General features: G+C 37.0%; 1 protein-coding gene across 1 annotated transcript; it reads right to left on the reverse strand.

Moving 5' to 3' along the window:
- Positions 1 to 1,822: 1,822 nt before the first annotated feature.
- Positions 1,823 to 10,634, reverse strand: LOC139322198 (sulfotransferase 6B1-like). The gene is made up of 7 exons (XM_070951216.1): positions 10,406 to 10,634; positions 9,367 to 9,512; positions 8,269 to 8,358; positions 7,266 to 7,392; positions 6,201 to 6,295; positions 5,400 to 5,553; positions 1,823 to 2,771 (listed from the first exon to the last, which is right to left on the reverse strand). Exons 1-7 carry the CDS (start codon positions 10,599 to 10,601, stop codon positions 2,641 to 2,643), a joined length of 939 nt encoding a protein of 312 aa, XP_070807317.1. The 5' UTR covers positions 10,602 to 10,634; the 3' UTR covers positions 1,823 to 2,640.
- Between the last annotated feature and the right edge of the window lie 1,244 nt (positions 10,635 to 11,878).

Below are 11,878 nucleotides of genomic sequence, written 5' to 3' on the forward strand. Positions count from 1 at the left end.
CGCACCAAAGGATAAAACAATTATTGGTACCAGGTGGATATATAAAATTAAGAACTTAGAGGGAGGCAATACCCTATACAAAGCTAGACTAGTTGCACAAGGTTATGCACAGAAATATCCGGAGGATTACACTGACACGTATTCCCCCACAGTAAGAACCGAGAGTGTCAAAACAGCTCTAGTGGTAGCATCAGCACTTAATCTCGATGTATTCCAATATGACATACAGACAGCGTACCTACACGCAAAACTAGATAAGGAAATATATGTAAGAGCACCCCACAGTCAATACACAAACAGAAATGAGACTTGGTTGTTAAACAAGAGTTTATACGGGTTAAAACAATCTGGTAAACGATGGTATGATTGCTTAGTAAAAGTACTTAAAACCATGGACTTCAATGCCACCACTGCTGATAACTGTTTTTTCGTTAAAAAGGGTGATGATTACATGGAATTTGTATTGATCTATGTGGATGACATTTTATACATAGGAAAACATAAAGAGAGAAGAGAAACCTTTGTAACTAAGCTAAATGAACATTTCTCATTGAAATCTTTAGGCAAAGTAAACAAATATCTTGGTGTTCAAATTAATAAAACAAAAAGAGGATTCAAACTTACTCAGAGAGATAAGATCATAGAGCTTTTAAATAAATGCAATCTAAGTAATGCCAAACCTTGTGATACTCCTATGCAAACTGACTTTCTAAGAAATACTGATGAATCATCCCCTGAATTCAAAGATAACACATTTTATAGATCAGTCATAGGTTCACTTCTTTATATATCTAATTGGACAAGACCAGATATCGCTTTACCCCTCAATTTATTATCCAGACATGTCAGCAAGCCAACAATGTACCACTGGGAAGCTGTTAAAAGAATATTAAGATATCTGAAAAGTACACTAGACTTTTGTTTAATGTTGGAACCTAACGATAATAAAGAACCAAAGCTTACATGTTATGCAGATGCAGACTGGGCTGGAGACACATCATGTAGAAAAAGTACATCTGGTTATATATTCCTCTTAAATGACTGTCCAGTTTACTGGTACACTGGTAAACAAGAATTAGTGGCCACTTCAACGACAGAAGCAGAATATGTTTGTTTATCTAAAGCTGCAAATAACCTTGTATGGTTTAATGATTTGATTTCAGATGTTTGGAAAAAACCTGCTTTACCTTTTATTATGCATGAAGATAATAAAGCAGCTATTGAAATATCCAGATCTGACGCCATTGGACAAAGGTCCAGACACATAGATATAAAATTTAAACATGTGAGACAATTATCTCAGGATGGATTTATTAAAGCTGTGCATTGTGAAACTTCAGAACAATTAGCTGACATATTGACAAAGCCTTTACCTGCCAAGCAGCATAAATACTTAACTTCTAAATTGTATGTTTTGTACTGTCCTGAATCTGAATGTAATTGGTGTTGTATAACGAATCGGCATTTAGAGGGGGATTTGTCAGATGTAAATGCCTTATTCTATAATGTGTAAATAATATATGAACGGGGTATCAGGGGTTAACTTATTCTTCACTTCTTAATGTATTCATGATTCACCACTCCCACATCTAGCTCCACCCATTGTATATATAAGGAGCTGTTTGCCCCCATTTACTTGCTTCTACCTATGAATATTCAGTGAATATAGAATGCCTATTGTAAATAAAAGGAGATATATTTAAACCTTTAACTCTTACTAAATTTATTGAGTCTGATCCTGAAAAATATTGCAACAGTTTTGAACCAAGAAGTTATCTCTGATGGATTTTGAATTTTGGGGTGAATTACTGTCTTAAAGCAAACTAAAATTTATAAGGAACTTTATTATGGGGATAATAAAAGCCTCTTAGTCATTTTAGTCTTTCAACAATTGCTCAACAAATTTTATACAGAATAAGAGAGTAAATTCTTTCATCGGGACAAGGCAACGCTGTTTTTACCTTTGCTTCCTCTGTGGAAAGCTTGACTGTACAGTTTCTTTGTGCTATTGGTCGTACAGAAGAGGACATTTGGTATAAGTTAGAACAGAGTTCCCCAACCTTTTGGGTTTGTGGCCCGGAGGGGGAGAGGGCCATGCACCTTTATGCACACATGTGCATGTGCGAATGGTAGTGGGCCATGGCCCATAGGTTGAGGACTCCTGAGTTAGAACCAATAAGTTATCTCTGTTGGATTTTGAGTTTTGGAGTGAATTACTGTATTAAAGCAAGCTAAAATTTATAAGGAATGCTATTGTGAGGATAATGGAAGCCTCTTAGTCATTTTAGTCTTTTAACAATTATCCACAAATTTTGTACAGAATAAGAGAGTAAACTCCATCTGATAGGTAAGTCTAGGTTTTTATTAATTCTGGAAAAGTTCTTCCATTTAATGTCAATATCCAAAAGAGGGGAAAAGAGTGAATGGTGTTCTGAAAGCAGAATTTTTTTTCAGATTGTTGGACTTCAGCTGCTATAATCTTTGACTCATCACATAACAGAACCAATAGCTGTGTTAGAATTATCGAAAATGGTATCTGGCATATTTGGAGACCGAGGAAGGCACTACCAATTCTTCTTGAACAATTTAAGCATGTTTACCCGTATGCAGAGAATCAGAACATGAGAGATTTCTAGCAGTTCAGTTTTTGCAGTACAGCTCATATTTCAGCATCATTCCAAGCTTAGTTTTAGCTATAGTCTCCTCAAATTTTCTGTCCATTTTTTTATTCTGGCTTTCTGAGAAGACAGATGTCCAATCACCTACTATGCCTAAAAAAGAAAAAGAAACAATTACAGTGGTTAGTGGAGGGTAGGAAGGTAAAGGTAACCCAAAGAATAACTATTCTTCAAAACTCCTCTAAAAGCAACAGAGGGTTTTATCGCACAATAAAGACACCTTCATGGGACATCTTCAAGCAGTGGTGTCCACTTCACATGGTTCATGAAATGTTAATTTTAACAAAGATACTTTATGCATCCTTAGGAAATGTTCCATTTCTCAAATTTGGAAGAGATCTCTCCCCCCTGCCTTATCCCTCAAAAAGGTTAGCCTAACTCAGGGGTCAGCAACCCACGGCTCTGGAGCCGCATGTGGCTCTTTCATCCCTCTACTGCGGCTCCCTGTCGCCAGTCGGCTTCACAATCGGTAAGGCTTTTTGTTAGGACAGATAGAGGAAAAAGGATGCAGCACTAGGAGAGACTCTATTGTGGGGGAACCGGACTTCCGGTTGGCTCCAGAATTGAATGGGGGGCTTCCAATTAGGACTTTGTGGCTCTTTGAGTGTTTTAAGGTTGCCAACCCCTGGCCTAGCTATTTGCTTTGGATGAGTAACAAAGACATTTCAATTTGTGTAGGGTACTATCAGACTTTATAAGATGGGATTTGTCCCCTTTTTCAGCATTTGACTCTAGTCACCAAGAAGACTATCAGATAGGACTTGATGAGGTTTAAATCTTTTATTTTACAAAAGAAAGAAACCCTTAAATAAAATAGCTGATTCCTTATGGCAGTGCAGAGAAGTCATATTTAAAAGCAGGAATTCAGCAGTTGTGATTTGCCCTGCTGCCTGTCACCCTCTTGCCATCTGCTCCCATTACTGGACCTATCATTTTCTTGACTTTCTGTTTGTTCCCTACATATTGAAAAAATATTTATTATTATTGTTGTTGTTATTATCATCATTATTAGTATTAGCATTAGTTGCCAGTCTTAGCAACTCATTCTGGATAGGGGTGGGCTTCAAAAATTTTAGTAAAGGGTTCTTTGCCTGGTTGCTGGATGGGCACGGCCATGGTAGGTGTGACCTAGTCTGCCTCCTGCACCATGGGGGGGGGTGTTTTTGCCCTCCCCGGGCTCCGGAGGCTTTCCTCGAGCCTCTGGGAGGGCGAAAATGGCCTCCCCAGGCTCCAGAGGCCCTCTGGAGGACAGAAACAGGCCCTTTTCTGGCTTTCCCAACTTCTGGTAGGCCCATTTTTTGCCCTCCCCAAGCCTCCGTGCACGCCCTGCACTTACCTGCATCCAAAGCAGGCCGTGTGGGGACTCTTGGGAGGGGTGGGACAGGGTAGGTGGCGCCAGCCAGGAGTGGGATTTGGGGGTTCTCTGAACTGCACAGAATCTTAGCTAGAGGTTTCCCCAAACCTCTGCGAACCCCCAGCAGCCCACCTCTGATTCTGGGCCTTAGCTTTCCTGATTCCCTACTTGCAGATTTGGGCTATTTGCTGGTATTCTGATTTAGTTTTGTGCCCCTTTACCCATTTTTAAAACATATTTGATCTTTTTGTCCCTCAGTTTATCAGAGAGCACTTAGGATGGCAAGCCTAACAAAATGGTTATTAAAATCAACATTTACTTTAACTATGTCATACCATAGATCAGGGGTCACCAACCTTTCGGACCTCAGGGACCACTAAATTCATAATTTTAAATCCCGTGGACCACTAATATGATCTGCCTAATGCCTGGCTGGATGGGTGTAGCCAGGTGGTCATGTCAAGGGCCGCCTCTCCGGCCTCTACTTGCCCTTCCCTTCCCAGCCACTCCTCACCTCCCCACCTGGGCTCCTTAGGGCCCCAACAGGAAGCAGCTATTGGAGCTAAGCAGCCACCACAAGAAAGAGTTGGCAAAACAGCTGGCTCAGTTCAAATTGGATCTGGCTGTGAAGGAGGCTCAGTAAAAGCAGCTCACTGAGGACTATAAGCATAGGCTTTCCAAGCAGAGGGAAGACCTGTGGGAGTGCAAGGCCAGATAGTGGAGGCTCAGTGGGCTGAGATGGTCAGTCGGTTCCAGGCCATGATGCAGTCCCACTGGAACAAGGCCCTCTGGCTCTGCGCCACTAGTGGCAGTTCCTTCCAGCTTTCACCCAAAGCCCCACACCAGGAGGCTGAAGCAGACCCCGAGTCAGAATTTCTGCCTCCCTCTGACCCACACAAAAAGACCCTGAAGGGGGAGATTCTCTGCAGCAACACAACTGTTCATTGCACGTATCCAGCCCAGGGGCCGTAATTTGAGGACCCCTGATTTAGTGCAATATAAAAAATGCAAATAATTTTTCTGTGGACCACCAAAATTTTCTCACGGACCACCAGTGGTCCACGGACCGCCAGTTGGTGACCGCTGCCATAGATAACCATGCCATCCAAATCTTAATTCATGACCTTCTAAGTCAAGTAGCCTCTTATTTTGGAGGTTTGCCCTGTCTTTTAGCCAGACCAAACAGCTAGCAGCAAAATACCCTAGTTTTGCTTCCTGTATTTTCTGATTTGTACTTGAGTTCCCCTTCTTCACCACTTTGAATACTTTGAGTTATGGGAGCTGAAACCCCACATATCACGAAGCCACTAGGTTAGAGAGGATTGCTAAATTTTGTGGGCAAAATTATTAAAAATATTATAAGTTACCTTTGCGGAAAAGTACCTGGCCCATTTTTCCATAGGTTCCTGCATTATCTTTCATGCTTTCAAAACATGTTTCCTTTACAATGCTCTCAATCTTTTCTTCGGTCACAGAAAAATCAAAGAATTTGGCTATTTTTTTCAGTGCTGAGGCTGGATTCTGAATAACCCAAAAATATATATAACGTAAATTAATAAGGCTTCCCTGGAAACATTTCAAATATCTCTACTCCAAATCTTGATCTGGGTACCACCCAAAAATTTTGATATTTGAAGGTTGGACTTGTGTGAATTAGAAAAAATAAACAAGTGAAACAAAGCATAGTCTTCATTCTTTCATTGAAGTATTAGCAAGAGTAGATCAGCTGATCCAGAGGTTGACTTTAAAAAGAAAATGTTTCTGATATATTTACCAGTTGCTTAGAGAAAAGTAACCAAGCAGAAGCCTTGAGTTATAGTTCCTATTTTTATTTCCTAATCAATTGTTCATTACCATAGAGTAGTTGGCAAAAAATAATTTTATTCTCAAATTAAATCTAAATCTTTATTATTAAAAAGTTACCTCTTCTACCAACAATCAAGAAATAGCCAAAGAAGTCAACAGCAACAGCAAACAGTCCAACCAAAGAAACTCTAAGGCCATTTCCCACCGATATTGACAAGTAAGCCACCAGAACATAAACTGACAGAAAACAGCTTACTAGCTGTTACTTCCTTACTAGCACTGATGATGTTACCTAGTTTGGGTAGTAAAATGTCTGAAAGAAAACAAGCAACTTCAGATAGCATCAAGGATCCCTCACTTACCTCTTTTATCTCCTCATAGGTAATAAAAAATATATTGCTGTCATCAACATACTTGTTCCATTCAATAATATAATCAAAATAAGATCCATAGACCACTGATAGGAATTAAGCAGAACACATTGATTACTTATCCATAACAGAGTGAATGATAATGAGAATATTTATTTTGCTGTTTAGCCCCACAAGCCCACAAAGCAAGCAAGCAAACAAACAAACAATGGTGTGAAGCTTATAAGACAAAGTTTGGAGTAATGGAACAAAATGCTTCTCTGAATATTTCTTCCATAAGAAATTCAGAATACTGCTTTAACATTAGACATATGGAAATTCTGCTTTGAATAATATTAGAGAAATGCAATTGCTTGCCCATTAACTATTCATTCTTTACGTTAATGTTTTATATTGATTCCAATGTGATCTTTTACTATACCCTTTCTATTTAGTATTTTGTTCTGATTATTAACAAATGTTGAATACCATAGGTGATGTAAATTATTGGTCACCGTTATTGGTTGTTTTTGTTGTTGTTGCTATTGTTATTTTAATTGTTGGGTTGCTTGTCTAACAGGGGCATCTGTAGGAGGAATCAAAAACTTATGACCACTCAGTCAAAACCTTGCTTTTTCTTTTTTACACGGACAACACATTTTTAAAAGATACAGGATTTTACTGCATAATTGCAGCCATTTTCTTGACATTTTTGACAGTTTCCTAGTCACTGAAGCTCCTGTTTATTAATAATGACTGTTCATTAGATTGCCTCAACTGTTTACCAAAAGTGACATGTTCACCAAAAGTGAATAGTTTTCCATTCATTCACAGTGTATAATTCCAGTTTTTATTTATAGCGTATGTTGGTTTATCCTGAAGCAATGAAAATAAGTTTCAGTACTGAAAGACAAAAAGAACAAAAGAGCCCTTTGTCCAAAGAGATCTTTCTTCTCATCCACAGACAGATGGAGGGTACAGGAGACCAAAAGAATAAGGCCAAGGGCTCTATCCAGTCCATTTCCCCCCTTATTCGAATCATTTTTTTTTCCAATGAAGAAAGAGAAGCAAACATACCTTTTCCAGTGATAAAAGCTTCAAAGTACTCATCCCAGGTTTCCTTGTCAGAAATCATTTTGATGCCTTTGGAAAAATGGAAGAAAGATACAGCTGTGTCCTTTGGATTCCGTAACAAAACCAGTATCTTTAAGGCAAAATCACATATTGACATGTAAATATAAAATCTAGAAGACCAGAGCCAGAAAGCTGAAAACATTCCATTTTTAAAAAATTGCAGTATGAAAGTTCAAATGTAGCCACCCAGAGTCACCTTGTAGGGGACATACATGGCATAGAAAATAATAAACAAACAAACAAATAAGGAAATGAATTGAATGGGGATTAAAGGTAAAATAACCTGATTAGGAGAACAGGAATTTTTCAGGAATTTTTCCAAGGCCATTTCCCAAGATCCTAAATAAACTATTGTAAGCAGTGAAGCTCAGAACATTTGACCTGAAATCTTTAACTATGGCTCAGTTTGAATATTTAAGTGAAGATTTTTTTTTTACTTATTTATTTATTTATTTATTTATTTATTTATTTATTTATTTATTTTATTTTATTTTATTTTATTTTATTTTATTTTATTTTATTTTATTTTATTTTATTTTATTTTATTTTATTTTATTTTATTTTATTTTATTTTATTTTATTTCTTAAATTTATTTGCAGGTCATCTCATTTGAAACAACTCTGAGTGATTATATCACTGATGTGATGAACTTGCCTGATACTAACATAACACTAAATAATGACATTCGGTGGCAATAAGCCTTAGACTTTGGGCTGCAGTGATGCACCTTTCTTGCTTGCTTGAAAACCAGAAAAAGAAAGGTTTCAGTTTTTATTCTGAATAAAATACAGTTTTGCTTAAATCCAGGCATGCTCAGGTCATGAAAACCTGATGTAATCCTGGGTGTGTGGTCCTATTTTACTGTGTAAATTTATTTGACAACATCTCATTGATATATGTACTATTGATATATAACCTTAAAATCAAGAAAATTAAGGTACTTACTTTTGCCTTTTGTTCAAAAAGAGACCTGGGCAACTTTTGAGGGATGAGGTGTGTTTTTATAATTCGTCTGGAAGGCATTTTTTCCATCGTCTTTTATAATGTTAAAATCATAATGCAAAGAAAATCATACACAAATATAAATTAGGGATATCAAAGTTCATCTCAACAAAATGAGTCCCACTGAACTTTGTCATCATAAACTGCTGTGATGGACTGGAGGAAAGTGTCAAAGAAGGGCCCGAATTTGAAGTCATTGTGCTAGAGGAAACAGCACAAGTCAAACCCTCCTCAGAATTCTTGCTATTCCTAAAAGAACACATTCAATCTGGTGAGATTCTTTAAATTTTTCAATTGGAATAAAAGAGAACTAAGAATTCATGATTAAATACAAAGCTACTGAAAATAATTTTAAAATAAGGACAAGCTGAAGTCTCTGACTGAATCTTCCATTCAAGCCCTAACTTGTTTGCCTTCATACAGCCTGTATATGCTCTCTGAAGTGGTGATATGTATTTATCACTGATACATGGTAGCATATTATCGAAAATCAAAGATGAAATTTCATTCCTTACTTAAGATCAATTAAATTTTGGGATAGAATCAATTCATCTAAAAAAACAAACCAGCCAAGGTAAAAATGTTGTCTCTGCTGATTTGGGCCTTGATGTCACCTCTGTCTGTCACCTCCTTTGTCACCTCTGTCTGTCTGTGAAAGTATCATCACTTCCCATCAACACATACACACTGAGAATTACTTCCGAAAAGGATGCCTGTTCCTACTTTAGCTTATTTCTCATAGATTGATGTTATGATATTTAAGGGCAGAATTCAGACTAGCAAAATCTGCTTTGTTTTTAGTAGCGCTCCAATGATTTACAACACATTTTTGCAGTGAGCTGATTAAACTGAAAACACAGCCTCACACACAAAAATCCATGTTTCTCTCCTGCACCTGTCTAGGTTGTTTTATTTCCCCCTAATGAGTGAATTTCACTTTGTTAAAACAGAGATGCTCTTTCCTACATCAGCTTTTAAATCTTTCATGTGACTTTCCTGCCACTTGATAAGAAGCTACTGAATATTTCTCCAACTTCTAACCTCAAATTTTCCTGGCTCTCCAAATTCAAGAAAAGAAATCAGTGATGATTCTTGCAGTGTTTGCTGCCTTTGTTTCTGTTCATCTTCCTCATATTTTCCAGAGGCAACTTCCAGATGCATTAAGATCTCCTTAACCCAGTTTGAACCTGAAGAAATGCAGAAATGCTATCAGTTAATATATAAAAAGCTGTAGCCTGACCATAGATCATTTCAATGACATCAGAGTTGAAAGTATAAACACAGAATGAGAACATGCAGAAATAAGCATTGACTAGACATGCAACTTCAAAAAGAATGAGAGGAGGGTGCAGCTCGGGGGTTTTGTTGCACGCACAGGTACATAGGTACGTAGACTTGTTGAGCAAGAACTTACTGGTAGTATTAACCAGTAACTAGAAAAATGGCAACTATCAACTGTCTCCTTAAAATAAGAATATAGAAACATAGAAAACTATCTGATAGAGCTGTATTATAATCTACATTGCATGAAATATTCATGGTCTCAAAATCAAAGTCCTTGCAACCTTGAATAGATAAAACTATCCGGTTTCACTAGATATATACTATATGTAATTCTTTTGGGGTATATCCACAGAATACAGAATTTATCAACACACCAATGTTTGGCCTCCAAAGAACCTGATACAGTCATTTTTCAATACTACACATACAGTAACATGACTTTTACTGTTTTTAAAATATATTTTCATATATTGCATGGATTGATTTGGAAAATGTGTGATTGACATTTTCAGAATTACAATATTGTTCATATAGTTGATTACTTTAAGCAGAAGTGCCAACATCATGACCTGTGTATTTCTTGAAATATACAGATGATCAAGAATGCCATCTTAGACATAGTAATCATTGAGAAATTTCATTACGACAAATTATTAAATGCATCACAATCAAATGTGTAATGCTTTGGAATCTGCAACTTTTTTATTTATTAGGAACTCTGTTACAAACTCTAAAGAAATGATTAAACATGGCTACATACATGCAAAAGCATTACTTGTAAAACTATAATGTTTACCTGTTTTGGGGTATGTCGCTAGTATGATATCATCTTCCCGAGCTCTAAAAGTATTAATACTTTTCAGAGTTTCCAGGGAACAGATCATAGTGGGATATAACACCCCATCATACATAAATGTCCGTTCCGAAACAGCCTTCTTTTCATTTTCTTCCAATTTTTCATCCAGAACCTTGCCTAGGTGTTTTTGAGTCATGATTGTACTACTCTAAGACCACAGATAGGTAGCTTAGAGATTCGGTTGCCTTCGTAAGTGAAGTTAATCCATTTATAGAGAAATCAACTGTCACATGACAAAGAACACGCTCAAAGAACAGATCATGTTATTAATTAACTATCATGAAGTAAATCTATGAACAAAGTTTATTCAACCCTTCCTCCTGCAAAACATTTTCCAATGAAGTTGTGGCCAACTTGGATTGAGTAGATAACATGTTAGAGAGAAAGCTATTGTTAAGGGGATAACTGACCTGAGGCAACCTTCTCTGAAAATGGAGATAGATTTCCTGAGTTCATGAAACACTGGCTGGACAGCATGCTAGAAATCTCAGAGCTACACTTTCTCAGAGCAAAAGAGGTGGCAGTAATTAACCATTGCAAAACTAGGATAGAGGTAGTCCTCAATTTACAATCCCAATTGAGCCCAAAATTTCTGTTGCTAAGTGAGATGGTTGTTAAGTGAGTTTTGCCCCATTTTACAACCTTTCTTGACAGTGAAATCATTGTAGTTAAGTTAGTAACATGTTTGTTAAGAGAATCTGGTTTCCCTGTTGACTTTGCTTGTCAAAAGGTTGTAAAAGGCAATCCCTGCAACCATTCTAAGTATGAATCCGTGGTCGTAAGTCACTTTTTTTCAATGTCATTGTAATTTTGAATGGTCTCTAAACAAACTGTTGTAAATCGAGGACTATCTTTTCTTAGTCCAAGCCCCACTGCCATAACCCGCCCATTTTTGTTACCATTGAGTGTGCTACAAAGTTGAATCAAAGTTTAGCAAGTTAGTACTGGCTGTTTATAACTACTTTGAAAGGCTTGAAGAAATATTAAAATTGAATAAATTATATAAGATACCGGCAAGGTATGAAAAGCTGGCCTTGTGTAGAAAGCCTAGGAAATCTATAGAATGTGTGACATTTTTGGCAAAGTATGAAATGTCAGTGTTATTTAAAATGCTATATATGCTCCCTTGGCATTGTGTATAATACCTAGGCATTGTGCAGAATGACAAGAACTATTTAGGCAAAGTAGGAAAAGAGAGTCATGAAAAGGGCTAGTGTTAAGCCTAACTAACCCTTTATTGAAATGCCTATATGAAAATGAAAGAAGAAATGCAAAATCAAGTACAGGAGTTTCTTACTGGAAAAAAAAATGATCAGTAATAACCTACTTGCTTCAACAGGGAAGGCTAGAATGGCATTTTAGCGTGAGCATTTTATACTTCATACAGTTTGCTTTATGGTATTGCATAAAATG

This window comes from Pituophis catenifer, unplaced genomic scaffold, assembly GCF_029215685.1.
Source record: "Pituophis catenifer annectens isolate HBS135680 unplaced genomic scaffold, rPitCat1.0.hap2 SCAF_1, whole genome shotgun sequence".
Classification (NCBI taxonomy): domain Eukaryota; kingdom Metazoa; phylum Chordata; class Lepidosauria; order Squamata; family Colubridae; genus Pituophis; species Pituophis catenifer.